This window comes from Chenopodium album, chromosome 8 (assembly GCF_948465745.1).
Source record: "Chenopodium album chromosome 8, dcCheAlbu1.1, whole genome shotgun sequence".
In the NCBI taxonomy this organism is placed as follows: Eukaryota; Viridiplantae; Streptophyta; class Magnoliopsida; order Caryophyllales; family Amaranthaceae; genus Chenopodium; species Chenopodium album.
The window spans coordinates 76,635,378-76,662,123 of NC_137841.1; the positions used below are offsets into that span (position 1 = coordinate 76,635,378).

At 35.3% G+C, this 26,746-nt stretch overlaps 2 protein-coding genes across 4 annotated transcripts; one reads left to right on the forward strand and one right to left on the reverse strand.

The window, feature by feature from the left end:
* The first annotated feature begins 662 nt into the window (after positions 1 to 662).
* On the forward strand, positions 663 to 20,683 carry LOC145642483 (cysteine--tRNA ligase, chloroplastic/mitochondrial-like). 3 transcript variants are annotated; one of them, XM_081693686.1, is made up of 9 exons: positions 663 to 1,115; positions 1,780 to 1,843; positions 2,123 to 2,284; positions 2,512 to 2,682; positions 18,165 to 18,446; positions 18,577 to 18,702; positions 19,069 to 19,272; positions 19,999 to 20,100; positions 20,197 to 20,683. In XM_081693686.1, the coding sequence occupies exons 1-9, from the start codon at positions 727 to 729 to the stop codon at positions 20,419 to 20,421; spliced, it is 1,725 nt and encodes a 574-aa protein (XP_081549812.1). In that variant the 5' UTR covers positions 663 to 726; the 3' UTR covers positions 20,422 to 20,683. The 3 variants fall into 3 exon arrangements, with proteins under 3 accessions (XP_081549812.1, XP_081549811.1, XP_081549813.1); XM_081693685.1 differs by having other exon boundaries at positions 664 to 1,115; positions 20,185 to 20,683; XM_081693687.1 differs by lacking the exon at positions 663 to 1,115 and having other exon boundaries at positions 1,783 to 1,843; positions 2,090 to 2,284; positions 20,185 to 20,683.
* Positions 20,650 to 25,595, reverse strand: LOC145642484 (heparanase-like protein 3). Its single transcript, XM_081693688.1, has 9 exons — positions 25,103 to 25,595; positions 23,408 to 23,444; positions 23,133 to 23,313; positions 22,840 to 22,988; positions 22,509 to 22,739; positions 22,052 to 22,241; positions 21,835 to 21,960; positions 21,632 to 21,731; positions 20,650 to 21,225 (listed from the first exon to the last, which is right to left on the reverse strand). Exons 1-9 carry the CDS (start codon positions 25,358 to 25,360, stop codon positions 20,866 to 20,868), a joined length of 1,632 nt encoding a protein of 543 aa, XP_081549814.1. The 5' UTR covers positions 25,361 to 25,595; the 3' UTR covers positions 20,650 to 20,865.
* Positions 25,596 to 26,746: the final 1,151 nt, after the last annotated feature.

The window sequence follows — 26,746 nt, forward strand, 5'->3', positions numbered from 1 at the left end:
AGTGGGAGTTTTTGTCAAAGTTATAAACCATTATAACTTTCTTTCAAAAAACAAAAAAAAAAAACCATTATAACTAGACTAGAAGTGAACAACAATAAATAAAATGGTGACATATAACAAATGGTATAGATTATTGTAGATTAGGGCTACACTTAGTGCCCTTGTGTTGATTAATATTAGAATTCATCCTATGTTTGTTCTTATTAAAAAAAAAAAAAAAAAATCTTATTCTTGCAACTACAACTCAAATTTGTACTTCGTATAAGACATGCACGAACTTATGATAGGACATATAAGAGTAGACATATGCACCTATTGTGTTTGTAAATGTATGTGTTCACTCACATTGACCTTATGTGTACCTTGTTACTTTTAATTTATATTTCAAATTCATGACTAATCGTAGGCCCTGTTCTGATTTACTGAACTAAACTGATTGGAGCTGAACTGAACTGAAATGAATAGAGTTGAAATGAATCATTTTATGAGATGAGGAAATTAGAAACTAAAATGAAATTAAGATGAAGAGAACATGCCTACTATGAAACAAAAGAAGTACTACGCAATACGCATACGAGACTAGAGGAGTAGGGTTTAAACAGGGTAAACCGAATGTGGAACATGTTAAATCACCGGTCTCAAAAATCAACCATCCTTTAGTTAGTGGTGGTACATAAAACCCAAATTGACGAAACCACATCAAGATTATCTCCAAAATAGCCGAAAATGGTAGCACTAGCAAGGTGCTGCAAACCCTTCCTCCCGCCATATCTAACCCCTCTTTCTCTCTCCAAAACCCCACTTCAATTCCGTTCTCAATTCTCCAATCACCCCAGAAACTATGCAATCAACAAAAGGGTTCGTTCATACTGTTCTACCCCTTCAATTAACGATCAAAATACCAATAGTAATTCGATTATTGATTCAAATAACGAGAAATTAGAGGGTGGAATCAAGAAAGAATTGTGGCTTTATAATACAATGAGCAGGCAAAAGGAATTGTTTAAACCTAAAATTGATGGTAAAGTGGGAATGTATGTTTGTGGGGTTACTGCTTATGATTTCAGCCATATTGGTCATGCTAGAGCTTATGTTACCTTTGATATTCTCTACAGGTTCACTCTTTCTCCCTCTTTCTTGATCTTTTTAATGTTGTAATCTTTGATTGGGTGTAGAGAGAGTCACAAAGGGCAATGATGTAGACGGGATTTGATCCCAGGTTTTGAGTACCCTTCAACCAACTAAGCTAGTTGTCCTGCACTATAATGTTGTGGATTTGGTTTTATTGCTGTGAAGTTTCTATGTTGTTGTTTAAGTTTATGGTTTGTTGCAATATAAATGCCTGTTTGTTAATTTGTTTTGTTTGGATGGGAGTATAAATTGTTAATTGTTTATAATGTATGTATGGAGAATTTCTTGTTTAGTTCTTGTTGGTTTCATTATGGAAAGTTCAAAGCTTTGTTGTAGTTCACCAAAAAATTTGGGTTTGTTGAATGGATAAGGTTACATAATTTGATGGTATATTCTATAATTAGAGTGGTAATCAGACTTTCATGTAACTGTTTTTCTCATATCTTTTCTAATGGATTAGGGAACTTAATTTACTGGCAGACTGAAAAAACTGTCTCTATGGTCTAGGAAGATGGGAGGTTGGCAGGATGACTACTAATATGTACAAAGTGTTAGATTAACTGAACATTTGAACTGGTTATGTGTGTTTTTAATCATCACTGTGTCAGCTGATTAGAGCTGTTTCTGTTTAATCTGATGGTTTGGCAGGCATCTCAAGCATATAGGTTATGAAGTCTGTTATGTTCGCAACTTTACGGATGTTGATGACAAGGTTAGTTAACAAGCTGCAATGTCATGTGCTAATGAACACCCTCCCTTTTGGCTGTCATAATTGTAAATTTGATCTATATACCTATCCTAAACTTTCTCTTAACTCTATATGTTTGTGATCAAGTTATCTTAAAGGCAAATTTTGTCACATCAAGGCAATCAACATATTTGTGCTTCAATGTAATATTAGCCTTGAGTTGAGTTAATATGAATGTCATGTACCGACTGTCTTATACTTGTCTGACAGGATACCTGAGTATGGAATTTTCGAATTCTGTAGATAATTGCCAGAGCTAACGAACTGGGGGAGAATCCAATATCTCTTAGCAAACGTTTTTGTGACGAATTCCTCCAAGACATGGCCTATCTGCATTGTTTGCCTCCATCTGTAGAACCACGTGTCTCTGATCACATACCACAAATTATAGACATGATTAAGCAGGTATTTTTTTGAATTATTTTATCAGGATATGCTCATTCTTAAGGTCATGTTGTGATTCCATATATAGTTGTTGGCTGAAAAGATTCTTTTTACATAAAATTGTTTTATGTTGAGGACTATATTGCACAAATTCGGGAAGGGACTTTCTGGATGACCTGAAATTTTTGTAGAATAAGTTCTTCCTTTTACTTCTTTTTTTGTTTTATATTCTGTCTTTCTCTTGGCAGATTGTTGATAATGGCTTTGCCTACAGTGTGGATGGAGATGTTTACTTCTCGGTGGCAAAGGTCCCTGATTATGGACAATTGTCTGGACGAAGATTGGAAGACAATCGAGCTGGTGAGCGAGTAGCTATTGACTCGAGAAAGAGACATCCAGCTGATTTTGCATTATGGAAAGTAAGGATTTTTTTTATTATTTTTTTTTGAAAGATTTTTTTTATCCTTCCATATTTTTCTGGAAATCATTGGAGCAGAATTCATCTTTGGTTGTATCTAGAGCTGTCAAAAGTTGACCCGATCCGAAATACCGACTCAAAGCCGATTATTAACCGAACCATCTAAATTCTAAACCCTATAAAATGATGACCTAAATTCGACATGAAACCAACCCTAGACCCGAGTTGACACGAGTATGTGAGACCTGAACCTGAACATGAACTGGAGATGACCCGACCCGAATGTAACCCGTAAATTATTGACCCGAACCGAACCCGACTTGAACCGAAATTAACCCAAACCCGTTTTATCCCGTCAAAATCCGAATTTAACCCGACTTGTTTCTAACCTGACTTGAATTCAACCCGACTAGTTCCTAACCCGACCCGAATTTAACCCAACCTGTTACAAACCCGACCCGAAATCAACCCGACTTGTTATTAACCAGACCCAAATTCAACCCGACTTGTTATTGACCCGACCCGAATTTTACCAGACCTATTATTAACTCGACCCAAAAATTCAACTCGATATGTTACTATCCCGACTCGAAATCAACACGACTTGTTATTGACCGATCTAAATTCAACCCAAATTATTCCGGACCCGATTTCAAATCACCTTAAATGCAATTTAGACCACCTTATTATTGTTGATCGAACCATTTTGTGTAGGGAGACCAAGTCGGTCCAGGCTAGCAAAAGAAAGGATCATCATCCTCAAATTTAAGAGTTCAATATAGTATATATATTTGTTGTATGATCAAAGGAGTTAATTATCTTCCTAAAATTATATACTATAGTTACCTAGTATATTGCCATATATATTATAGTCAAAGGAAATAATTAACTTGATAAAAATGATAATAATTATCTATTTATAATTAGTTGAACCCGAATATGACCTGACTTGTTACTAACCCGACCTAAACCCGACCCAAACCCGATAAGATAACCCGACGTAACCCGACTCAAGCATGACCTAACCCAAACTCGACACAGGTTATGGAATTAATCCGAATTGACCCGATCCACTCTTACCGACCCAAATCCGACCTGTTTACCCGAATTGACAGCTCTAAATCTCTAAAATATCTCTAAAAAAACCCGCTGATATTAGCCTTTAATCTTTGAATTTTTTAACTTTTTTTCACCTAGAAATAAAAATTGCCGAAATGTATACCGTGGGCCCTAATACCCTCCGGGAGTCCCATTGGGTGGGTGGAAACATCCAATTTGCCTTTAAACGACCAATTTACCGATTTAACTCAAGCCTACCACGAACATTTATGACAACGTATAATGATTATATATGTTTCCAACCGACATTATATGACCCCGAGATGTATCCCCTAAAATCTCAAGCCTTTTTGACACCGGGTTCCGAAACCTCCAAAATTTCTCAAAAAGCGTGGATATTAGCCTTTACTTTTGGATTTTTTTTCGCCCGTAAATAAAAATTGACGAAATATCTACCATATTCCCTAATACCCTCCCGGTGTCCAATTGTGTGGGTACAACCATACAATTTGCCTTTAAACGACCAATTTATCGGTTTACAACTTGCACCGATATTATTAATTCAATCCTACCACGAAAATTTATGACAACAAATAATGATCATATATGGTTCCAAACAGCATTATATGACCTCGAGATGTATCCCCTAGAATTTCAAGACTTTTTGAGCCCCAAAAATTTCTCAAAAAGTGTTGATATTAGCATTTAATTTTGGAATTTTTTTACTTTTTTTCGTTCGAAAATAAAAATTGCCGAAATATTTACCATGGTCACTAATATCCTCTAGTAGTCCAGTTGGGTTGGTGGAACCATTCAATTTGCCTTTAAAAAACAAATTTACCGATTTACAACTTGCACCGATTTCATTAATTCAAGCTTACCACGAACATTTATGAAAATATATAATGAACTTATATGGTTTCAACCGACATTATATGACCCCGATATGTATTCCTTAAAATCTGTCTTTTCGACACCAGGCTCCGAAACCTCTAAAATTTCTCAAAAAAACGTGGATATTAGCCTTTAATTTTTAAAATTTTTGACTTTTTTACGCACGGAAATAAAAATTACCGAAATGTTTACCATGATCGCTAATACCCTCCGGAAGTTTAATTGGGTAGGTGAAACCATCAAATTTGCCTTTACACAGCCAATTTACCGATTTCATTAACTCAATCCTACAACGAACATTAATGACGACATATAATGATCATATATATTTCCAAACAACATTATATGACCCTAAGATGTATCCCCTTCAATCTCAAGGATTTTTTTCGACACCCGGCCTCGAAACCTCCAAAAGTTCTCAAAAAGCGTGGATATTAGCCTTAAATTTTGGAATTTTAAGAATTTTTTTAATATGTGTTAGTAAAGCTAACTAAGGGTACATTGGTCATTTTAAGTAAAAAAAAATTACTAAAAGGGGAAAGTTTTAGTTTGTTGCAGATAATGTGTAACATCCCTTTTTAGAAAATGTTGCACATAGTACGGAGGAAATATTTACTGGTTTACAACTTCATCGATTTCATTAACTCACGCATACCACGAACATTTATAACAACACATAATGATCATATTGGGTCCAAACGACATTACATGACCCCGAGATGTATTCCCTAAAATCTCAAGACTTTTCGACACCGGGCCCCTAAACCTTCAAATTTTCTCAAAAAGCGTGGATAATAGCCTTTAGTTTTGGAATTTTTTCTTGCTGAAATGTTTACCATGTTCCCTAATACCCCTCGGGAGTCCAATTAGGTGTGTGGAACCATCCAATTTGCTTTTAAATAGCCGAATTACCAGTTTACAAACGATTTGATTAATTTCAGTTTACCACGAACATTTATGACAACATTTAATGATCATATATGGTTTCAAACGGCATTGTATGACCCCGAGATATAACCCCTAAAATTTAAAGGCTTTTTGACATCGGTCCCCGAAACCTCCAAGATTTCCAAAAAAACCGTGGATATTAGCCTTCAATTTTGGAATTTTTTGACTTTTTTTCGTCCGGAAATAAAAATTGCCGAAATGTTTACCATGGTCCCTAATATCCTCCGGGAGTCTAATTGGGGGGTGGAACCATCTAATTTGCCTTTAAACAACCAATTTACTAGTTTCAACTTGCACCGATTTCATAAACTCAAGCCTACCACGAATATTTATGACAACATATAATAATCATATATGGTTACTAACGGTAGTATATAATCTCAAGATTATCTCCTAGTACTCAAGGATTTTCGACACGGGTCCACGAAACCTCCAAAATTTCTTAAAAACCACTAATATTTGCCTTTAATTTTCGTATTTTTTGACTTATTTTTCGCCTGGAAATAAAAATCGCGAAGGTTTACCGTGGTCAATAATACATGTCGAGAGTCCTATTGGGTCGGTGGAACTATCCAAGTTACCTTTAAACGACCATTTTACCGGTTTACAAATTGTACCGATTTCATTAACTCAAGCATACCACGAACATTTATGTCAACATATAATGATCATATTTGGTTCTAAACGGCAATATATGACCCCGAGATGTATCCCCTAAAATCTCAATGCTTTTCGACACCGGGCCTCAAAACATTCGAAATTTCTCAAAAATCGTGGATATTGGCCTTCAATTTTTGAATTTTTTGACTTTTTTTTCGCCCGGATATAAAAGTTGTCGATATGTTTACCATGATCCCTAATATCCTCTGGGGTCCAATTGGGTGGGTGCAACCATCCAATTTGCCTTTAAACGACCAATTTACCGGTTTACAACTTGCACCGATATCATTAATCCAAGCCTACCATGAACATTTATGAAAACAAATAATGATCATATATGGTTCCAAACGACATTATATGACCCCGAGATATATCCCATAGAATTTCAAGACTTTTCAACATCGATCCCCGAAACCTTCAAAATTTCTCATAAAAAGTTGATATTAGCATTCAATTTTGAATTTTTTTTGAATTTTTTCGCCCGAAAATAAAAATTGCCAAAATATTTACCATGGTTACCAATAGCCTCCGGAGTCCAATTAGGTGGGTGGAACCTTCCAATTTGTCTTTAAACAACCAATTTACTGATTTACAACTTGCACCGATTTCATTAATTCAAGCATACCACGAAAATTTATGACAACGTATAATGATCTTATATGGTTCCAACCTACATTATATGACCCCGAGATGTATCCCCTAAAATCTTAAGCCTTTTCGACACCGGGCTTCGAAACCTCTAAAATTTCTCAAAAAACGTGGATATTATCTTTCACTTTTGGATTTTTTTTTGTCTTTTTTCGCCCTTAAATAAAAATTGCCGAAATATTTACCATGTTCCCTAATACCCTATGGGAGTCCAATTCGGTGTGTGAAACAATCCAATTTACAACTTGCACTGATTTCATCAACTCAAGCCTACCACGAACATTTATGACAACATATAATGATCATTTATGGTCCCAAAAGGCATTATATGATCCCAAGATGTATCCCCTAAAATCTCATGTCTTTTCGACATCGGGCCCTAAACCTTCGAAATTTCTCAAAAAGCATGAATATTAACCTTTAATTTTGGAATTTTTTGACTTTTTTTCGCACGGAAATAAAAATTATCGAAATGTTTACCATGGTCCCTACTCCCTAATACCTGGTGGAACCATGCAATTTGCCTTTAAATTGCAAATTTACCGATTAAAAACTTGCACCGATTTTAGTAATTCAAGACTACTACAAACATTTGACAACATATAATGATCATATATGGTCAAACGGCGTTGTATGACCCCGAGATTTATCCCTTATAATCTCTATGCTTTTCAACAACGGGCCCCGAAACCTCCAAAATTTCTCAAAAAGCGTGGATATTAGCCTTCAATTTTGGAATATTTTGACTTTTTTTCGCTCGAAAATAAAAATTGCCGTAATGTTTACCGTGGTCTCTTATACCCTCCGGAAGTCCCATTGGGTGGGTGGAAACCAGGGTTACAAGGTTCGCGGTACGTTGGCCCGAACCGCGATCTCGTTCATTCGTATCGGAACACGGTACAAACGCGACTCAGGTCGCTGGAGGTCGCGATTCGGGTCGCCGGAGTCCACAAACCGATTTCATAGCTTTTTAAGGGAAAAAGAAAGGGAAAAAATGGAGAAATCTCCATTAAAATTGATAGAGTTCTTGAAATAGGAGAGAGAAACTAATTGTGCAGGTGAGAGATAATGGGTTCTCAGCTGGCAGGGTTTTTTTTTTTAAATAATCTTCTTTTGGGTAGGTGGGGATAGTGAGTGAGCCTAAACAACCCCACCTGTACTTTTCTAGACCTCTTGTCTTACCTTTTAATTTAGTACTCCGTATTATACAGCTGTGTAGTGTACTTTAATATTATTTTTTAGTGAAATTCGAATTTTATAGGACTGGATCACTGCGGCTGTCAATTAGGCCAAAAAGCCTTAAATTTAATTAATAATTATAAAATAAAATTTTTTTAAAAATAAAATCTTAAAATATATTCTGTTCTTATCCTTTATTGGTTAATAAAAAATTACTTAAAAATATAATATTAATTATTTATTTCGTACCCAATCGTTCCGGATTCACTAAAAGTAAAGTTTCACGTATCCGTTTCCGTACCACGTTTCGAATCGAACCCCGTACCATGTAACATTGGTGGAAACATTCAATTTGCCTTTAAATGACAAATTTACCGATTTCATTAATTCAAGTCTGTCCTGAACATTTATGACAACATATAATGCTCATATATAAATCTAAACAACATTATATGATCTCGAGATGTATTCCCTATAAATTCTTGAAATTTCGTCATCAGGCTCTAAAACCATCAAAATTACGAAAAATGTGTGTATATTAGTCTTCAATTTTGGAATTTTTTGACTTTTTTTCGCTCGGATATAAAAATTTCCTAAATGTTTACCATGGTCCCTAATATCCTCCGTGAGTCCAAATGGTGGGTGGAACCATCCAATTTGCCTTTAAACGGCCAATTTATCGGTTTACAACTTCATCGATTTCATTAAATCAAGCCTACCACGAACATTTATGACAACATATAATAATCATATATGTAACCAAACAGTGTTACCCGTAACGCGGGACGGTATAGCGTTCCCCGTACTAGAACGTCCGTACCGAAACGCGAATCTGACGCGTTCTGTTTCGCGGTGGTTAGCGTTCTGGTTCCTCGATGACGGTGAACCCGATTGTAGTAAGATCTAGGATGCAATCTTGAGTGACAATTGGGTTATTATTTGTTTATAATTTCATGTTTAATTGAAAGCTTAAAACACTTTAAAGGTTTCGTCAATGGTGTTTCAAAAAAAAAAGTTTTCATTTATGGAGGAGGGAGATGAAGAAACGTGTAAATAAATAAGTCTAGAGCAAGATTGTGGACCCCATGTTCCCTTTTCTTTCTTTTTTTTTAAAAAATTGCCTACACAGTACTATTGTGGACCCCTATGTCCCCTTTTCTTTCTATTTACGTGGTATTAAATTGCCTAGAATGCCTGTAATCACTGTACTAAATTTAAATTGCCTACACGGAATCAATACCACTAATTAATTACAATTTCCACCTTTATCTTTTTTTTTTTTTTTTGTATGTGTATTTATTTATGGTAAATATCAGTTATAAAATTTAAAAAACACTATTAAAATAAACGACCATACGTTCCGGGAACTTTAAAGGCTACGTTCCACGTTCTCGTTCCCGTACCAAGTTCCGGAACGTCCCGCGTTCCATGTAACGTTGGTTCCAAACAACATTATATGACTCTCAGATGTTTCCCCTAAAATCTCAAGACTTTTCGACACCGAGCTCCGAAACCTCGTAAATTTCTCAAAAAATAGCCTTCAGTTTTGGAATTTTTTGACTTTTTTTTGTCCGTAAATAAAAATTGCCGAAATGTTTACGAAATTCCCTAGAACCGCCCGGGAGTCCAATAAGGTGTGTGGAACCATCCAATTTGCCTTTAAACAGCCAAATTACCAGTTTACAAAGTGCACCGATTTCATTAATTTAAGTTTACCACGAACATTTATGACAACATTTGATGATCATATATGGTTTCAATTGGCATTATATGAACCCGAGATATAACTCCTAAAATTTTAAGGCTTTTCGACACCGGACCCCGAAACCTCCAAGCTTTCCAAAAAAAACGTGGATATTAGCCTTCAATTTTGGAATTTTTTTTTACTTTTTTTGCCCGGAAATAAAAATTGACGAAATGTTTACCATGGTCCGTTTATTGGGCTGTATTTAAAGTACTTTTGGAAAAATAGTGAATTGTAAAAAAAAATGAATTTAAAAGCTCAAAAAATGGCTTATGTGAAGTTTTTGAAAAAAATCGCGCCGCGAAATCCGCGATCCGTTTTATTTGACCGCTACAAGCCGCTTTCGCGGCAACGTGTCCGTTACCGCAAACGCGACCGCGATTTTTTTCCATGATTATATTACCCCGAGATGTATCCCCTAAAATCTCATTTCTTTTCGACACCGGACACTGAAACCTTCGAAATTTCTCAAAAAAACATGGATATTAACCTTCAATTTTGGAATTTTTTTGACTTTTTTTTCGCACGGAATAAAAAAATAACCGAAATGTTTACCATGGTCCCGAATACCCCCCGGAGTCGAATTGGGTAGGTGGAACCATTCAATTTTCCTTAAATGGCAAATTTATTAATTAACAACTTGCGCTGATTTCAGTAACTCAAGCCTACTATGAACATTTATGACAACATATAATGATTATATATGGTTCCCCGAGATGTATTCCATATAATCTCAATACGTTTCGACAACGGGCCCCAAAACCTCCAAAATTTCTAAAAAAAACGTGTATATTAGCCTTCAATTTTGGAATATTTTGTCTTTTTTTCGCCCTTAAATAAAAACTACTGAAATATTTACCGTGTTCCCTAATAACCTCCGAGAGGTCAATTGGGTACGTGGAACCATCCAATTTGCCTTTAAACGACCAATTTACCGGTTTATAATTTGCATCGATTTCATTAACTCAAGCCTAACACGAACATTTATGACAACATTTAATGATCATTTATGGTCCCAAAAGGCATTCTATGACCCCGAGATGTATCCCCTAAAATCTCAATGCTTTTCGACACCGGGCCTCAAAACATCGAAATTTCTCAAAATGCGTGGATACTAGCCTTCAATTTTGGAATTTTTTGACTTTTTTTTTCGCCCGGATATAAAAATTGCCGAAATGTTTTTCTCGGTCCTTAATACCCTCCGGGAGTCCAATTGGGTCGGTGGAACCATCCAATATGCCTTTAAACGGCCAATTTAATTCACGATTTACAACTTGCACGGATTTTATTAATTCAAACCTACCACGAACATTTATGACAACAAATAATGATCATATATGGTTCCAAAAGGCAATAGATGACCCCGATATTTATCCCCTAGAATTTCAAGACTTTTTGACACCGATCCCCAAAACCTTCAAAATTTCTCAAAAAGTGTTGATAATTGGCATGCAATTTTGGAATTTTTTGATTTTTTTTCGCTTGCAAGTAAAAAATGCCGAAATGTTTACCATGGTTTCCAATAGCCGCTAGAGTCCAATTGGGTGGGTGGAACCATCCAATTTACCTTTAACCAACCAATTTACTGATTTACAACTTGCACCGATTTCCTTTAGTCAAGCCTACCACGAACATTTATGACAGTATATAATGATCTTATATGTTTCCAATAACCTTGAGACGTATCCCCTAAAATCTCAACTCTTTTCAACACCGGGCTCCGAAACCTCCAAAATTTCTTCAAAAGCGTGGATATTAGCCTTCACTTTTGGATTTTTTTTACTTTTTTTCGCCCGTTAATAAAAATTGCAGAAATATTTACCATGTTCCCTAATATCCTCCAGGAGTCCAATTGGGTGAGTGAAACCATCCAATTTACCTTTAAACGACCAATTTACGAGTTTACAATTTGCACTGATTTCATTAACTCAAGCCTACCACGAACATTTATGACAACGTATAATGATTGTTTATGGTCCCAAAAGGTATTATATTACCCCGAGATGTATCCCTAAAATCTCATTTCTTTTCGACACCGGGCCCTTAAACCTTCGAAATTTCTCAAAAAGCATGGATATTATAACCTTCAATTTTGGAATTTTTTTGGCTTTTTCCAATTGGGTAGGCGGAACCATCCAATTTGTCTTTAAATGGCATATTTACCGATTCACAACTTGCACCGATTTCTGTAATTTAAGCCCACTACGAACATTTATGACAACATATAATGATTATATATGGTTCCAAACGGCATTGTATGACCCCGAGATGTATCCCTTATAATCTCAATGCTGTTTAACAATGGGCCCTGAAACCTCCAAAATTTTTAAAAAAAACGTGGATATTAGCCTTCAATTTTGGAATATTTTGACTTTTTTCGCCCGGAAATAAAAATTGCCGAAATGTTTATTGTAGGCCTTAATACCCTCCGGGAGTCCTATTGGGTGGGTGGAACAATCCAATTTGCCTTTAGCCAATTTTTCTTTTTTACAAAGTGCAACGATTTCATTAATTTAAGTTTTCCACGAACATTTATGACACCATTTAATGATCATTTATGGTTTCAGACGACATTATATGAACCTAAGATATAACCCATAAAATCTCAAAGGCTTTTCAACACCAGGCCCGAAACATCCAAAATTTCCCAAAAAGCGTGGATATAAGCCTTCTATTTTGGAATTTTTTGACTTTTTTCGCCTGAAAATAAAAATTGCTGAAATGTTTACCATGGTCCCTAATATCCTTAAGGAGTCCAATTGGGTGGGTTAAACCATCCAATTTGCATTTTAACAGCCAATTTACCGGTTTCATCTTGCACCGATTTCATAAACTCAAGCCTACCACGAACATTTATGACAATATATAATAATCATATATGGTTCTGACTCTTCTGAGCGGTATTATATAATTCCGAGATTTATCCCCTAACATCTCAAGGATTTTTGACAGCGGTCCACGAAATCTCCAAAATTTCTCAAAAAGCGTTGATATTAGCCTATAATTTTCGAATTTTTTGACTTATTTTTCACCCGGAAATTTTAAGAAAGTTTTGAACTTTTTTCGCCCGAAAATAAAAATTGCCGAAATGTTTACCATGATCCCTAATACCCTCCAGTAGTCCAATTGGGTAGGTGGAACCATCCAATTTGCATTTATGACAACTTAAGTCTATCACAAACATTTATGACAACAAATAATGATCATATATCTATGGTTCCAAACGACATAATATGACCCCTTGATGTATTCCCTAGAATCTCTAAGGCTTTTCAATATCGGGACTCTAAACCTCTAAAATATCTCAAAAAACGTTGATATTAGCCTTTAATTTTGGAATTTTTAGACTTTTTTTCACCCGGAAATAATAATTGTCAAAATATTTACCATGGTCTTGAATACCCTTTTGGATTCCAATTGGGTGGGTGGAACCATTTAATTAGCCTTTAAATGACCTATTTACCGGTTTATAACTTGCATCGATTTCATTAATTCAAGCCTACCTTGGAACATTTATGAAAACAAATAATGATCATATATGGTTCCAAACGACATTATATGACTCCGAGATGTATCCCCTACAATTTCAAGACTTTTCGACACCGGGCCCCGAATCCTAAAAAATTTCTCAAAAAGCGTGAATATTGAAAAGCCTTCAATTTTGAAATTATAGACTTTTTTTTCGCCCGGAAATAAAAATTGCTGAAATGTTTACCATGATCCCTAATACCATCCGAGAGTTCTATTGGGTGGTTGGAACCATACAATTTGCCTTTAAATGGCAAATTTACCGATTTACAATTTGCACCAACTCAAGCCTACCTTGAACATCTATGACCACATAAAATGATCATATATGATTTCAAACGGCATTATATGACACCCAAATGTATTCCTTAAAATCTCAAGACTGCGACACCGGGCCTCAAAACATTCAAATTTTCTAAAAAAAGCGTAAATATTAGTCTTCAATTTTGGAATTTTTTGACTTTTTTTTTGCCTGGATTTAAAAAATGCCGAAATGTTTACCATGATCCCTAATACCCTCCATGTTTCTAATTGGGTGGGTGCAACCATCCAATTTGCCTTTAAACAACTAATTTACCGGTTTAAAACTTGCACTGATATCATTTATTCAAGCCTACCACGAATATTTATGACAACAAATAATGATCATATATGGTTCCAAACGACATTATATGATCCTGAGATATATCCCCTAGAATTTCAAGACTTTTCGACACCGTGACCCGAAACCTTCAAAATTTCTCAAAAAGTGTTGATATTAACATTCAATTTTGGAATTTATTGATTTTTTCGCCTAAAAAAAAAAATTGTCAAAATATTTACCATGGTTATTAATAGCCTATGGAGCCTAATTGGGTGGGTGGAACCATCCAATTTGCCTTTTAACAGCCAATTTACTGATTTATAACTTGCACCGATTTCATTAATTCAAGCCTACCACGTGCATTTATGACAACATATAATGATATTATATGGTTCTAACCAACATTATATGACCCCGAGATGTATCTCCTAAAATCTCAAACCTTTTCGACATAGGGCACAGAAATCTCACAAATTTCTCAAAAAGTGTGGATATTAGCCTTCACTTTTGGATTTTTTTTATTTTTTTCGCCCGTAAATAAAAATTGTTGAAATATTTACCATGTTCCCTAATACCCTCCGAGAGTCCAATTGGGTGGGTAGAACCATGCAATTTGCATTTAAACAGACAATTTACCAGTTTAAGCTTGCACCGATTTCATAAACTCAAGACTACCTCGAACATTTATGACAAAATATAATGATTATTTATGATCCCAAAAGGCATTATATGACCCCGAGATATCCTCTAAAATCTCATGTCTTTTCGACACCGAGCCCTAAAGCTTCGAAATTTCTCAAAAAGCATGGATATTAACATTCAATTTTGGAATTTTTTGACTTTTTTTCGCACGAAAATAAAAATTACCAAAATTTTTACCATGATCCCTAATACCCTCCAGGACCAATTGGGTAGGTAGAACCATCCAATTTGCCTTTAAACGAGCAATTACTGTTTACAACTTGCATCGATTTCATTAACTCAAGCTTACCACGATCATCTATGACAACATATAATGATCATATATGATTTCAAACGGCATTATATGACCCCAAATGTATTCCCAAAAACTCAAGACTGTGCGAAATTGGACCCTGAAACCTCCAAAATTTCTCAAAAAGCGTGGACATTCCTTCAATTTAGGAAATTTTAGACTTTTTTTCGCTTGAAAATAAAAATTGCCGAAATGTTTACCATGATCCCTAATACATTTTTGGATTCCAATTGGGTGGGTGGAATCATCTAATTTGCCTTAAAACGACCTATTTACCGGTTTATAACTTGCACCGATTTCATTAATTCAAGCCTACCTCGGAACATATATGAAAACAAATAATGATCAAATATGGTTCCAAACGACATTATATGATCCTGAGATGTATCCCCTAGAATTTCAAGACTTTTCGTCACCGATCCCCGAATCCTAAAAAATTTCTCAAAAACCGTGGATATCAGCCTTTAATTTTGAAATTATAGACTTTTTTTCGCCCGAAAATAAAAATTGTTGAAATGTTTACCATGGTCCCTAATATCATTCGAGAGTCCCATTGGGTGGGTGGAACCATCCAATTTGCCTTTAAACTACAAATTTACCGGTTTACAACTTGCACCGATTTCATCAACTCAAGCCTACCTCGAACATTTATAACAACAAATAATGATCATATATGGTTCTAAACGGCATTATATGAACCCGAGATGTATCCCCTATAATTTCAAGACTTTTCAACACCGGGCCCTGATTCCTAAAAATTTCTCAAAAAGCGTGTATATTAGCCTTCATTTTAGAACTTTTTGACTTTTTTTCGCTCGAAACTAATAATTTCCGAAATATTTATCATGGTCCCTAATATCCTCCGAGAGTCCAATTGGGTGGGTGGAACCATCCAATTTGCCTTTAAACGACCAATATATCGATTTACTATTTGCACTGGTTTCATTAACTCAAGCCTACCACGAACATTTATGACAACAAATAATGATTACATATGGTTCCAAACGACATTATATGACCCCGAGGTGTATTCCTTAGAATACTCCAGGCCCCGAAGACTCCATAATTTCTTATACAGTTGTATATTAGCCTTCAATTTTTGAATTTTTTGACTTTTTTCGCCGGGTATAAAAATTGTAGAAATGTTTATTATGGTCCCTAATATTCTCCGGGAGTCCAATTGGGTGGGTGGAACCATCCAATTTGCCTTTAAACGACCAATTTACCTGTTTATAACTTGCACCGATTTACTGGTTTACTACGACCAATTTAATTAACTTGCACCGAACTTGACTTGAACTGAAATTGACCCAAACCCGTTTTAACCCGTCAAAGCCCGAATTTAACCTGACTTGTTACTTACCTAACCTGAATTCAACCCGACCCCTTCCTATCTCGACCCGAATTTAACCCTACATGTTACAAACCCGTTCCGAATTCAACCAAACTTGTTATTGACCTGATCCTAATTCAACCCGACTTGTTATTGACCCGACCAGAATTTAGAAGACCTATTACTTACCCAACCAAAAAATTCAATCCGATCTGTTACTAACCTGTCTCGAAATTAACACAACTTGTTATTAACCCGACCTAAATTCAGCCCAAATTGTTCCTGACTCGATTTCAAATCACCTTAAATGCAATTTAGACCACTTTATTATTGTTGATCAAAGCATTTTTTCTAGGGTGACCAAGTCAGTCCCGCAAAAGAAAGGAGCATCATCCTCAAATTTTAGAGTTAAATATAGTATATATTTGTTGTATGGTCAAAGGAGGTAATTATCTTCCTAAATTATAGAATATATATCTCTAGTATATTGCCATATATATTATAGTTAAAGGAAATAATTAGCTTGATAAAAATGATAATTATCTATTAATAGTTAATTGAACCCGAATATGTCCTGACTTGGAAATGACCCGACCTGATTGTAACCTGCAAGTTATTGACTTGAACATAACCCGACTTGAATCCGATCGAGAATGACCCGACTTGGAAATGACCCAACCTGATTATAACCCGCAAATTATTGACTTGAACCGAATCTGACTTGAACCCAAGAATGACCCGACTTGAAAATGACCCGACCTGATTATAATCCGTAAATTATTGACTTGAACCGAACCCGATTCAAACCCGAGAATGACCCGACCTGGTTCTAACCCGCAAATTATTGACTTGAACCGAACCCGGCTCGAACTCGAGAATTACCCTAACCCGTGAAAACCCGAATGAAACTCGACCTATTGTTCACCGGACTTGTTATTAACCCGAAGTAAACCCGACCCAAACCCGATAAGAAGTATGACCCGACGTGACCCGACTTAAGCATGACTCAACCCAAACCCGACCCGCATAGGTTATGAAATTAATCCGAATCGACCCGACCCGAGTTGACCCGACCCACTCTTACCCGACCCAAACCCAACCCGTTTACTCGAATTGACAGCTCTAGTTGTATCTAGGTTGTTACTACTTCCCCCAATTCATATCAATGATTATGCTTTCCTATATTGGATTATGGTTACACTTTAGACTTCACCTTTTTTCATTTTGATTTGCGTTCTACAATTTTTAAAAAAAATCATTTCTTTTCCGTTTTTATTCCTGTATTGATGTATTTATTCTTTTGGACCCTGTATTTATTTTTAAACTTTTTTTTTTCCTCTTTCAAGATTTCACCTTTTCCATTTCTCTCTCTGAATTTCCAATCATTTCCTTGGTTTTAATAAAAGGGAAGTGTAAGTGTGTAACCACTTAATTGTATCAGATAGAATTGGAGAGTGAAGTGAGTCTGTACTCTGTAGTAGCTTACGTGTTCTGTTCCTTGTGTTGTGTTTTGTTCTCTCCTATATTCTACATCAATTCTAATACCTATTGGGAATTAATTGGTATAATATATAAACACCTCAATATTGGATATAACATGATACTTGTACACTTCAAAGTATACCATGCCTAGACTTTTGAGGATATCTAGCCATAGTGTCGTATGTGATTCTTTTTATCTGAGCCTTGTTGCATCAATGTCTTCTTATTCTTGTCTTATACTTCTCACTGTTCACATCTAAAAGAGTGCAAAATATTTTAATTGTACTTTTATCTCCCTTAAAAAGATGCATGCAGAAGCTGGTTTTTGACTGTTTCTTGTTGATGAAGGTGGTAACATTTAGTTTTACTTTGCTGTGCTGTTTGGCTGCTTTTGATATATGACCTTTTACAAAACTATGCTATTTTTACAGTCTGCCAAAGAAGGAGAGCCCTTTTGGGAGAGTCCATGGGGTCCTGGAAGACCTGGTTGGCATATTGAATGCAGTGCTATGAGTGCTGTATATCTGGGCTACTCTTTTGACATACATGGTGGTGGGATGGACCTTATGTTTCCTCACCATGAAAACGAAATCGTTCAGAGCTGTGCTGCATGTCGTGAAAGTAATATAAGCTACTGGGTACATAATGGATTTGTCACTATAAATTCGGAAAAAATGTCCAAATCTCTTGGTAACTTCTTCACAATCCGGCAGGTACAAAGATTTAGCTGCATAAGATTTTCAGTTCTAATTATTGTGAATTGTGATCTTTATTCACCTCATGCTCATAACCCTTCTGTTTCTGGCTGTTGTACTGAATCTAGTAAGCTATTGGTCTTACCAGGTTATAGAACTTTATCACCCACTTGCCTTGAGACTCTTCCTCATGGGAACCCACTATCGCTCTCCAATAAATTATTCTGATGCCTTACTAGAGTATGCATCAGAACGTATTTTCTACATATACCAGGTATGTCTGGCAATAATTACTGTTATTTGAAAATGTTGTTTTAATCTTTTGACACTTTCAAATAATTCTATATATGGTAATTAATAATGCCCTCTTAACATAAACTTGGGGCCCTTCACTCCTTTTATATGGAGTAATTCACTCCTTTTATATGAAGTAAATGGAAATAGCCTGTCCTCCTTGCATGATTATGGAATGTTGAAATTATGGCATGAATTCTTATGCCCTTTTACTTACCGCTTCTCTTTTTTAGTTCCTTTCTATGCACTTTTGATGTAGTTTTATGCTTATGATATGGGCAAAACTTAGGTGGTTCTGTTGCTCCTACTGGCTTTGTTATTAATATCTAGTGTGATCTCTATGCAGACATTATATGATAGTCAAGTTCTTCTGGGCGAGCATGACAAGGCTAGTTTAAAAAACTCAATTCCCCAGGATATTGCAAGTTGCATCAATGATTTCCAAAATAGTTTTGTGAATTCCATGTCAGATGATCTCCTCACTCCGGTTGTTCTTGCTGGACTGTCTGATCCGTTGAAGACCATGAATGATCTTCTTCATACTCGTAAGGTATGTAATTCTGACTAATCCCAATTTTCCTTTACCTAGGTTAAATATGAGGCCATTATGTTAATTTACTGGGCTGAACTATTATGACTTTGCCCCAGATTGGATTTTCCCAAGCTAATAAAAGAATAGTATTGTATATAATGTTCAGAGATTATCTTTCTTGTTTCTTCCTCCCCTGCTTTTCTTTCCTCTTCCTTGTATCAAAAGGGGGGCGTAGCATCTGATGTGAGTATGAAGTCGAGTCTGCCAAGTCATTTTGTTCTTTTATGGGTGTTCAATAACAAGTCATGGAAGTTTTTTTTTTTGCTATATTGGTTAATCAAATTAAGTCAACTTGCTGGAGCTTTGTTAACCTATCTGCTGGGGTTTAATATAGGAATGATGGTTTTGCTTGAAAAAGATGGATATCTGCTTCTCTGAACTGTAAAAGATGATAGTCATGTATCATGTAACTTGAAATAAATAAAGGGGAATTGTAAATGGGAAATGCTTGGATAAATCTGGGTGATGAATTGATGATAATTTGAAAGTTGTGATCTGTGCATTTGGTTGCTTTGGTCAGGAAATATATGGATGCTCTTTTGAGTGGTTATCCTTTTACTCAATTCTTTTTTACCATCCAATTCTCCAGTATAATTCTGTTATGGGAAGAAATGTCTTTCTGGTTTGGTATCATGAAGGGAAAATTTCAGCTTTTTGATAAATTTTTAACATTTTGCACTACAGGGAAAGAAGCGTGAGCAGCGAATTGAATCACTTGTAGCCTTAGAGAAGGCAATCAGAAATGTGCTGGCTGCTCTTGGGTTGATGCCATCAAATTACTCAGAGGTAAACTTTGTTGATGTTTTTAGATCCGATGCAGCCAAAAAAACCTGGAAAAACATTAACTAATGTCGACTTTTGGTGATGCAGGCTTTACATCAGCTCAAAGAGAAGGCTTTGAAACGTGCCAAGCTCTCAGAAGCTGAAGTTAAGCAAAAGATTGAAGAGAGAGACACATCAAGGAAGAACAAAGAATATGAGAAGTCAGATGCAATAAGGAAAGAACTGGCTGCAGTGGGAATTACTCTGATGGACAGCCCAGAAGGAACGACGTGGAGACCTGTGGTTCCCACTGCACTACAACAAGTGCCAACAATGGCTAGCTGAGTCAATGTAACATGATTGTTTTTATACCATATCAGAAATTCAAAGTCAAGGAGACATTATTTATAAATTTTGAAATTTTCTGTAGATTATTTTGAGTTTTCTGGTGAAAAAACTTGAGGTTGAGCATAAGATATGCGGCTTAATAATCTAATACTATTACTGGAAACATTTTGTGTTTATTAGTTTACAAGTGCTCTTCTTATGTACAAGTTCGAATGACTCACCATATTGTTTCCAATTTACTATATGATTTCTTGCCTCAGTACTTTGTTGACCCCTTGCCTTGCTTTTCAGCATGAAAGTCAGATTTGGATTTGTAACAAATACAGTTGAGACGAGACTGTTTCAGGACTATAAAGCTTCACTTTGATATTTGATTTAAATTTGGTACATTTATGCTGTGTTTCCCTAGTATTTGTAATCTATAATGATTTGTATCGATTTTTATTTACAAACGTTTGAAACAATGCTTGGTATATGGACAAATGCAATGGAAAATGGGGCTATAGTTATCGGATCATTTATATGTACAATTGCAGGTTTCAGTGTTGGGATGCCTCCGGAGGATTCAACAGTCAAAACTCTCCCATTTAGGAGCATTTTTTTGCTGCTCAAGTCTCTATCTGGGGCTGTCAGGTGGTACTCTTCTCTTATATTCTGAGTAAATATTGGCATTTTACCAAATTTGGACTTCCTAGCAAATGGTCCGCTGTTTTCTGCTGAAATGCTGCCTGTTTCTGTAGATATGTTGACTCTAAGGGTCGCCTCAGCGTCAAGGTTGATTAAGAGCAATGTGATCCCTTGCTGAATGGATAAATACGGTATGTCAGATCAAGTTTAGCCTTGTCAAATACAACTTCCTGTCTTTCCTCTACTGAATTTTCACCTTTCAAAGTTTCAATGTAATTTATTCATAAAAAACCTTAAAATGAGGAAGAATGACATGATATACTTGATCTAGTTTTAAATGTATAGTTAAACCTTCCATTTCAAGCTAAATGTTTCAATTATGGATGTCTTTAGTTAGGCATATACTTTTTGAAGTAGGGGTGACAGTTTTCTTTCCCTTGTTCAAGAAGATATACGAGTATTATTGTTTTAGGAAATGCTTCTTATTGTTTTAACTGAAGTGGCTAAAATATTGTGTGTAAAATTTTCAAATCCTTATGTAATAAGATAAGAACTTGATATGGGAATTGGTAGTACTCACAGATTGCTTTGAGCAATGAGTGTATGCTCGTAAATTACTCGTCCCAGAAACGCTTGTAGAGAGAACTTGTTTTCCCATCAAACGATGCCAAAGAAGAGCGCTACAAATATTATCAAGTCAGTAATAAAACAAATTTGCTACAATTTAAAATATATGCTTTGCTTGCATAACAATTATAGCTATAAAACTTATTGTTAGAGTACCTGTAATAATCAGGGTTTGGCACAAAATTAGATCTATCGAGAAGCCCATAATTTCCACCTATCAAAGTTTGTCTGCAATAAGTTTTGGTATTATATGTTGCTGCCAGTCCAAGCTGATCTAAGTACCTGTTTTTGTTTATTAAAAGCCTGGAAGCTTAAGCCAAGGTTCATCGAAAATTAAGCTGAGTTTCAGTGGCTTATTGAGTGGAATGTTTACCAGAAGCTCATCACAAAAGTATTTGTAACATGATTTCGACCACTGTTAAAAGCACCACCTGCTTCACCAACCCAAGCAACAGCTGAGGTCCCTGAATTCCTTATGTCCTGTTGGAGTTTTTTGAATACTCTTGCTTCCCCGTTGAGGTGGGATGGATCTAATATATTACCCACAAGGCCATTGTAGTCACCTGCAAATAAAAAAAAAAAAAAGGGTTCACGGTAAGGTTATATTTGCTATCGAATTACCTATAAAGTCCTACCTTCTTCCAGAGTATACAATTATTATTTTCATGTTAGTCCTACTGGTCAAGATGTACATAGCTGTAATGCCTTATTTGTTATACTAATACTTTGCCAGTTGATCTGATAGGGAGACTGTTTCTGGTAGGTTGTGCTGATTTCCTTAATATTACGAGTCAGATGATTTTGAGAGAATGAGTGGTTTACCACTTTACCTGCACCAAGATTGTAGACATGGTGGGTGATTGCTTGGAGAGACTTGGTTGTTTTGCCAATAAACTCTGCGAACCATGTAGCATCAAAAAATCCTCCAGGGCCAAGTATAAGAGGCTTTGTCTCAGAGCCTACATACACCTTTTCAATCAGATTTTGCAGGATTTTTACATCTGAAGCATACTGGTGAGCTGTTACTCTTGCACCTATTCCCCTTGCACTGAGTTCATTTCCTATCAATAGTTCAGAACATTAACAATATGTCATAATTTTGGAACGAGTACTTTGATTCGCTTGAAATCTTGTGAGCAATTCTTACTTAGAGCACCTTACCAAGTTCCCATCCATAGATACTGTATCCCTTGTTAACTGTGTATCTTATAAGTGATTCAGCATTGCTGGGATCCCAAGCTCCTTTTGTTGACCCATCTGGGTTTATAGTTCTTCCTGTCAGTGCATTCAACCCGAAAGTGACCACAGCCCTAGTCATACAAATGCCATATAACCTTTTAAGACATCGGAAATTTTTACTTGGATTTTGATCAAGTTTTGTAGAAGGCTCGAAAGATGCATTTGTTTAGATATGTATTGTTGGCAAGGAAATTTGTTAATAAACTAGTACATACCCCGTCTCTTTGAAGAATCTGTTAAGGTCATCCCATCGCGCCATGGGCAAACAGCCTTGTGAGAAACCAAGAAATTGAGAGGAGTCTTTGATGAATGGGTTACAGGGTTGTTGCTCGTTTGTTTGGTAGATTAGCCTATCCTGTAATGTTCCGCCCATTCTGATTTTCAGGGGAGAAAATGCTGCAATACCACGACGATCACATAAATCTTATGAAAACATTATTACATATATCCATATGCTGGAGATTAGTACAGCGTAGAGCACCGAGCTTACCCTTTACAGCATTTGACAAAATTGTGTCGTTCAGATCCTACAATTAGCAAAGACACATATTAGAAGAAATCAGTGAAACCTCAAATGAAATACGTGTGCATTCTTTGATCCAAAGTTTGGGTACCATGCTTAAGAATTAATCAACTACTGTTAGTAAAGGTGGGCTTGGCCCAGTTCAAAGGTAGGCTAATAAGTTGGATTGAGCCTAGATTTGGACCATGTAATTGGGTTGGGCTAGTATAGGTAGGCCTATAATTTTGTCAAATCTAACCCGGCCGGCTTGTTCATGCATGAACATAACTCAAAGACTTATCCCATGACCCAGTGACCCACCTGGCCACCCCCGCTCGATCAACCTAACCTATTTGGGCTCGGGCTAAAGTTGTTAGGCTAATTGGAAAGATTATAGAATGGCTTATCCCATGAGAAAGCGAGTAGATAATTAAATTCTTCAAAGATAAATGCATTTATCTTCTTTTTTATCTTCTTTTTCTTTTTTTTTTTGTACAAAAAAAAAGATAAATGCAATTAGAAAAAAAGTGAAAACTGAAATCATTTACTTGTAGTTTTTAATCCAATTTGCCTAGCTAGTCATTTGATTATCATTGATAGTAATATAAATATATAATTGCGTATTCCTTTTGTCACAAGTTGTAATAATCAGCGTGCTTCATCATAGTCATTGCATATAGGGCAGGCCATATACAAAGCACATAGCAAACTCAAGTGGTCATGATTTCCCATTTTTATTGAAATGATTATGTATTGTTTACATAAACAAAGCAAAGTATTTTACCCACCTAATAAGTATTGAAAATGGTGCTCCTGTTAGTATGTTCGATTACGTGAGGCCTTTGTCCTTCATTTGCCAATATGGGTGTACGTACCGTTCTATTTAAGTTAAAGTGTACTTATGGATGCACATTACGAGTAATTTTTTAAAAGGGCTGTTGTTAGGAATATAGAAAAATATATTATTGTGATACAATTCAACTCATTCTCTCATAAATAATTTATCAGCTGTTCATCCCCAATAAAAAAGAAGGGAAAATTTTCCCAAATGAGTATTTTTGACATAATCTTTGAAAACTTTTGTGTTTGTGAGGAAGAAATTTAGTTTGTTTCTCCTCAATGGATGGAAGTCATTTTCCACGTTCGTATTGTTGGCCTCATTTAATGGACCAACCAATGTGAATTTCAAATGGAAAATAAAGCTAATAATATACTGTAGTGCAAACTTATTCCTTGATGCTTTAATGCTTATTTTGTTAAAACAAATAATTCTTAAATAAAGTTGATAAATGACAAATAGTGTTGTACTACTAGTCTACTATTCTCTCATCCAATCATCCTTATGTATCGCTTTAGCCATACTTTTTAAATTCGGTTCATACTATTTGTATCTATAATTTTTTGTTTTTAAGTTTTCTTTAATCAATTTTGATCCTGTTATCAACTATTCTAGATTTTAAGTGTTTATGTCTCAAGCATGTATGCAAAAGGCAAATGAGACTTTTATTTGAAAACGAAGAGAGTATTATAATCCAGGTAAGTTTAGTATCGGGTTATGAATACATGAATGCAAAACTTGTATATAGAGAATAGAAGTATACAAAAACACTATACTTCATGTATTCATTCACCACAACATAATCATAACAATGATAGATGAAGAAAAAAGGTAAAAAAGAATACCAGATTGAGAAGAGAAGTTTCACCCCAACTACAAGAATCATAGTCACACTTATCAGAAGGCCACCAATCCAGTGTGGCGCAGATATAATCATCATCAGTTCGAGCAATCTCAGCCGTCGAATTAAAGTAAACATCCACCGTCTGATGCTTTGGTGATTCAACTGAACGGTTTAAGATGAAGTACAAGATGCAAGCCAACCCCAGAAGAGAGATGATAGAAAACACCATTTTACACCATATTCCACCTCTTATTTTCATGTCTTAACTAATTTTCATATTATTCTTGTAACTTTATATGTATGTTATTGTAAATTTGTAGAAGTGTGATATATTATGTATTAATTGGTGTATATTATATAGTATGTGATATATAAAATAAATTATGGAATTAAGAAATAAAATTTTGATGGGTGTTATGATTTTTCTTGTTATATTTGATGGTGGAAAAAAAGTGAAAAGAAAGTTGACATGAGAATAATGGAAGGATAGTGAAAGAGAGTATACTTTTCATAAGTGGAAAGATAATAGAAGAATTGACAATTTGGTCATATTAATAGAACAATTGATCCTTCTTCTCTTTTTCCCACTTTAGATTTTTCTATTAGTATGTATTTAGGGTCAATGGTGGCTATACAAATTACATGAACAAGATTTAGGATTGAGGACCCACTTTGGTTGGTAAGAAATACTTTTCTCATTATTTTGTGCGTAAATTTTGATGGGCATAATCCACAAATCAAATGGTAGGAACTTGGAATAATTTTTGTAAGTCAATGTACATAAAGTAATAGAGCTGATGAAGGGTTGTGCTAGAAATTGGGCCGAAAAATAGATTATTATAAACTCGGGAGTTAGGGTTGAGCTTCGGGTCAAAAATTAATAAGCTCTCCATAAAGTTGCATGAGTTAATAGTATCAATGTTGTTGGTGTATATCAAGAGCCAAGAATATAAGGCTATTAGGCAAAGAAACATCCTATAAAGGTACATTACAAATAAAGTTGCAAGTTGAGCATTAAGATTAAGCACATTTTTATATGGATGTAAACATGAATATTAAATTACAAAGTATATTATATGCTTTTGTTAAATACTTGTATTAATGCATTGTATTATTACTATACAAAGTAGGATAATGTATAGTTGAAAATAAGGTGGAAAACTTTTTGAAGTCCACTTGCTAAACTAATTTTGATGATTCCCTGACTAGTTAAGAACTAAGACACCAAATTCTTTGCTGATTGGCTATACTATACCCGTAACCCGTCCAATGGGGCACAAAGGTGATTTTTCAAATGTTCCAACTGGTCAAAAACGAATTGATCCCACGCATCATTCACAAATTTTGGACTTACAAAACTTTGAATAATTATTTGTTGTAATATTCTTGTATAGTTGTATCAAGTGACTAATGACTACTAGCTTATAAGTACAATATAAAATGACTAGGGTTTAGGGATCGTTGTTTCTAAAAGCAAACTTAGAAGTCGTTGCCTCCTAAACTTTATGTCTTTCGAAAATAAAATCACTTAAATTTTTCCATCTATAAATTAGTCCTCAAAAAACGCATCAAAGTGAAAGAATAACATTAGTTTTTTGTGAATGAAGTAACCTTCATGCAATGGTCCAAAATATATCCAAATAAT

Coding starts and splice junctions, on each gene's coding strand:
- LOC145642483 (XM_081693685.1), top strand. CDS start 727: ATGGTAGCACTAGCAAGGTGCTGCAAACCCTTCCTCCCGCCATATCTA. Junction 18,447..18,576: donor ACTTCTTCACAATCCGGCAG/GTACAAAGATTT, acceptor TGGTCTTACCAG/GTTATAGAACTTTATCACCC. Junction 19,273..19,998: donor ATCTTCTTCATACTCGTAAG/GTATGTAATTCT, acceptor TTTGCACTACAG/GGAAAGAAGCGTGAGCAGCG.
- LOC145642484 (XM_081693688.1), bottom strand. CDS start 25,360: ATGAAAATAAGAGGTGGAATATGGTGTAAAATGGTGTTTTCTATCATC. Junction 22,989..23,132: donor AGATTCTTCAAAGAGACGGG/GTATGTACTAGT, acceptor TTGTATGACTAG/GGCTGTGGTCACTTTCGGGT. Junction 21,732..21,834: donor CCAAACCCTGATTATTACAG/GTACTCTAACAA, acceptor TAATATTTGTAG/CGCTCTTCTTTGGCATCGTT.